The sequence below is a fragment of the Atta colombica genome, unplaced genomic scaffold, assembly GCF_001594045.1.
Source record: "Atta colombica isolate Treedump-2 unplaced genomic scaffold, Acol1.0 scaffold406, whole genome shotgun sequence".
NCBI lineage: Eukaryota > Metazoa > Arthropoda > Insecta > Hymenoptera > Formicidae > Atta > Atta colombica.
In genome coordinates, this window is record NW_017259516.1 from 748 (window position 1) to 4,014 (window position 3,267).

The window sequence follows — 3,267 nt, forward strand, 5'->3', positions numbered from 1 at the left end:
TTTAACCTATCTTGATCAAAATCTATATATACATATGTATATTAATTTTAATGTATAGAGTGCAAAAGATAATTAACTTGCATTTTATAGTTTAAGAAAACATTACAATAAATACGTCAACAAAGAATCAGGAAAGTAATATTTATTTTTATAATAGAAAAAATTTTAAATATGAAAAAATATTTTTCTAATAAATTAATAAACAATAAATTTATTAAAAAAGAAATTTTAAATAAAGAGTAATATATAAAAAAGATAAAAAATTAAACAACAAAATCCATTGTTTAGAAATAAGAAAAATACATGTAAAGAAAAGAAATACGCATATAATATTATAGCATAAAATAACCGATTTAGAAAATCAAATACACAAAAGTAGTAAAGTATATCTTCGATTTATGTGCTTTCATATTCACATAGTTTCAATTTTGCGCATAAATAGCCCAGAAATTCTGTATATTTGATTTTTCAAATCGATTGTTTTTTAACACGTAGGAGGCTGACTGACAGCCTACTCAAAATAAATATATTAATAGCATAAAATAAATATATTGGATTGTCCGGAAAGTTCATGCCGATTTTGAAGGAAAATTGAAACGCAGAAGATTTAAATTTTTAATTTCATTTATTAAATTTAAATCTTTTGCGGCAGGAATTTTCCGGACAATCCAATAATATTGCAAAATAATTCTTATACTTTAATTATGCAATTATATAAAGGCATTACATTTTATAAATATTATTATGTACATGAATACACATTATTTATTTTACACCTTTTTCTCCATTATGTCAGTTCTTAAAAATGATCTTCTTCTACACGAGGCTGTGATAAAGAACGAAGCGGACACTGTTCGTAAAGTACTTAAGGAGACTGTCGACGTAGATTCCAGAAATAATGTAAGTCATTAAAAACACTTCAAAGAAAAATACACAGAATGCTATTCAATTTAACGTCTACTTTATTTTTGAATTTTTAATTTAGTGTCATTAAGCGCTTCTAATATTATTATTAAAATCTCTCTTAGTATGGTCGCGCTCCGATTCATTGGGCAGCATCTAGAGGAAACACAGAAATTATTGAAATGTTAATACAAGCCAAGTGCGATATCGAAGCGAGAGATAAGGTATGGTATATTTTTTCTTTTTTTTTTTAATTAATCTGTTAAAAAGAGGGAGCGATAGGGTTCACTAAATAACTGTAAATTGAGACAATAAAATAAAATATAAATTCATTCCTCGTAAAAAAGAAAAACTTTTACACGCAAAAATAAAGAGTCTTTAAATTTAATATCGTTGAGTGCTTCCACATAGAAAATTAATGTAAACGTAGGATCTGATAAATGGCTCCTTTTATTACACATTATATGTTAATACATTTTTGGAACGACACTTCTTTCGGAATTTACTCTAGACGACGACCGACTTGATGAAATTCTTCGTCGGACATTAATTTCCCGACTGTTCATTTCTCTTTCAAGTATGGAATGCGACCCTTGCATATGGCCGCCCAGCACGGTCACCGAGATGCGGTGAAGATGCTGATCAATGCTGGAGCAAATGTATCCGCGGTTAACAAGGTAATCGTCCTTTGACAATCGCTTCATTAAACATTTCATATGAAAGTAAATTCAAGCTTTCCCTTGAGATGAAATTTTGGAATGACACTTCGTAAGTGTCGCGATTCTACGAAATTTGTTAAGCATATACGAAACTTGCGCGAAATATTTCGAAAATAATCGCGTGAAGAAAACTTTATTTAGATAACGAGGAAACTTAGTTCAAATAATTTTCAAAAAATATTATCCAACGAAAATTTGCAGAACATGCTGTGCAGGATTAAATCATATGTTAAATTGGAGTTTATTGATCGCGGATATTGTAGAAAAAGGAAATATTGAAACAGAAATCTCACGGAGGTTGTGAAAAAAAGTGAAATAAGTCGCCGGGAAACCGCGGCGGAGTTGAAATCAATAATGTGTCAATATTGATATTGGCATCGGTCTTAAATAATAGGCGAGCGCTTTCATCATGCCCTCTCGGCGCGTCGTATATAGCATTTTATCACGCACGTGCCGATACGAAGAAAATGAGAGACTGAATTATAAGAGAACGGACACACACGAAGGCAACAACGATCCATATTTTTCTTTGCGAATTGAGACAACATTACGGTGTAAAAATCGCAAATTCGCCTTCGCGAAAGTTCTTCTTTTATAACAGCATAAAAATTATTTTTTTCTTTCTGTTTAGAAACAACACACTCTTTTAATGTGCGGCGCTCGTGGCAGCAACGTCGCCGTAGTGGAGTACTTGGCGGATGCAGTGGAATCGTTAAACGGTGAGGCAACTGACTCCACCGGGGCGACTGCTCTTCATCATGCAGCCATCACCGGACATCCGGCGGTAATCACAGCGCTTGCAAACATCCCGCGGATCGTGCTGGACACCACGGACAAGGTAAGCGAAAATATTCCCTCATTTTAGTATATCACTTCTACATGAACACGCTGGTACATTCGCATTACATTTCGCAGAATAAACAATTTAGATATGTAGGAGATTCTTTTTATTCCATCTCTTTCTAACAGAAAATCATATTATTTCGTTGATTTCTGCAGAAACCACGGAAACAAGCTTTCAAAAATTTTACTGTATAAAGATATCGAAGATTCTACGCGACATTAAAAAAACTCAAGAAATCACGGTAACTGCTTCGATAGATTGTATTGTTACTAAACACACACACACACACACACACACACACACACACACACACACACGCGCGCGTAATATATTCATAATTCGAATTACATTTAATCATAATCGTCAAAGAAAAGATATTTTTCATGATTCTTATATCAATTAAATAAACAAATAACATAATAAATGACAATTAATGTATCTCTCGTTACAAGATTAGATGATATATCAATGTACGCATCACGTGCATACCGAAATGAACCAGATATGTCCTTGCGTATATATGGGCGTATTTCGACCTTAGTTTCTCGAATTTCGCGTTGCAATTTGCAATGAGATATTCCACCCTCGGAAATCTGATTCCCACCATTTCGTCCAGATTCGGTGTATATACATACATGTACAGTACATATATACATATAAGATACATGCATGTATGTCCATAATATATGTACATACCCATACAGCACCAAACTTCTAAAGACGTTCATAGAACATTTAAAAAATGTACAAATATTCTTAGAACGTTTATATACGTTCTATTAATGTCGTGCTATCTGGATA

At 32.5% G+C, this 3,267-nt stretch overlaps 1 protein-coding gene across 1 annotated transcript; it reads left to right on the forward strand.

Annotated features, from left to right (window-relative positions):
- Positions 1-789: 789 nt before the first annotated feature.
- Positions 790-2,460, forward strand: LOC108684046 (26S proteasome non-ATPase regulatory subunit 10-like; the record flags this gene model as incomplete). Its single annotated transcript, XM_018198794.1, has 4 exons — positions 790-900; positions 1,029-1,127; positions 1,482-1,580; positions 2,254-2,460. Coding segments are annotated over exons 1-4 (516 nt in total), but the record flags the coding sequence as incomplete, so codon positions are not given.
- Between the last annotated feature and the right edge of the window lie 807 nt (positions 2,461-3,267).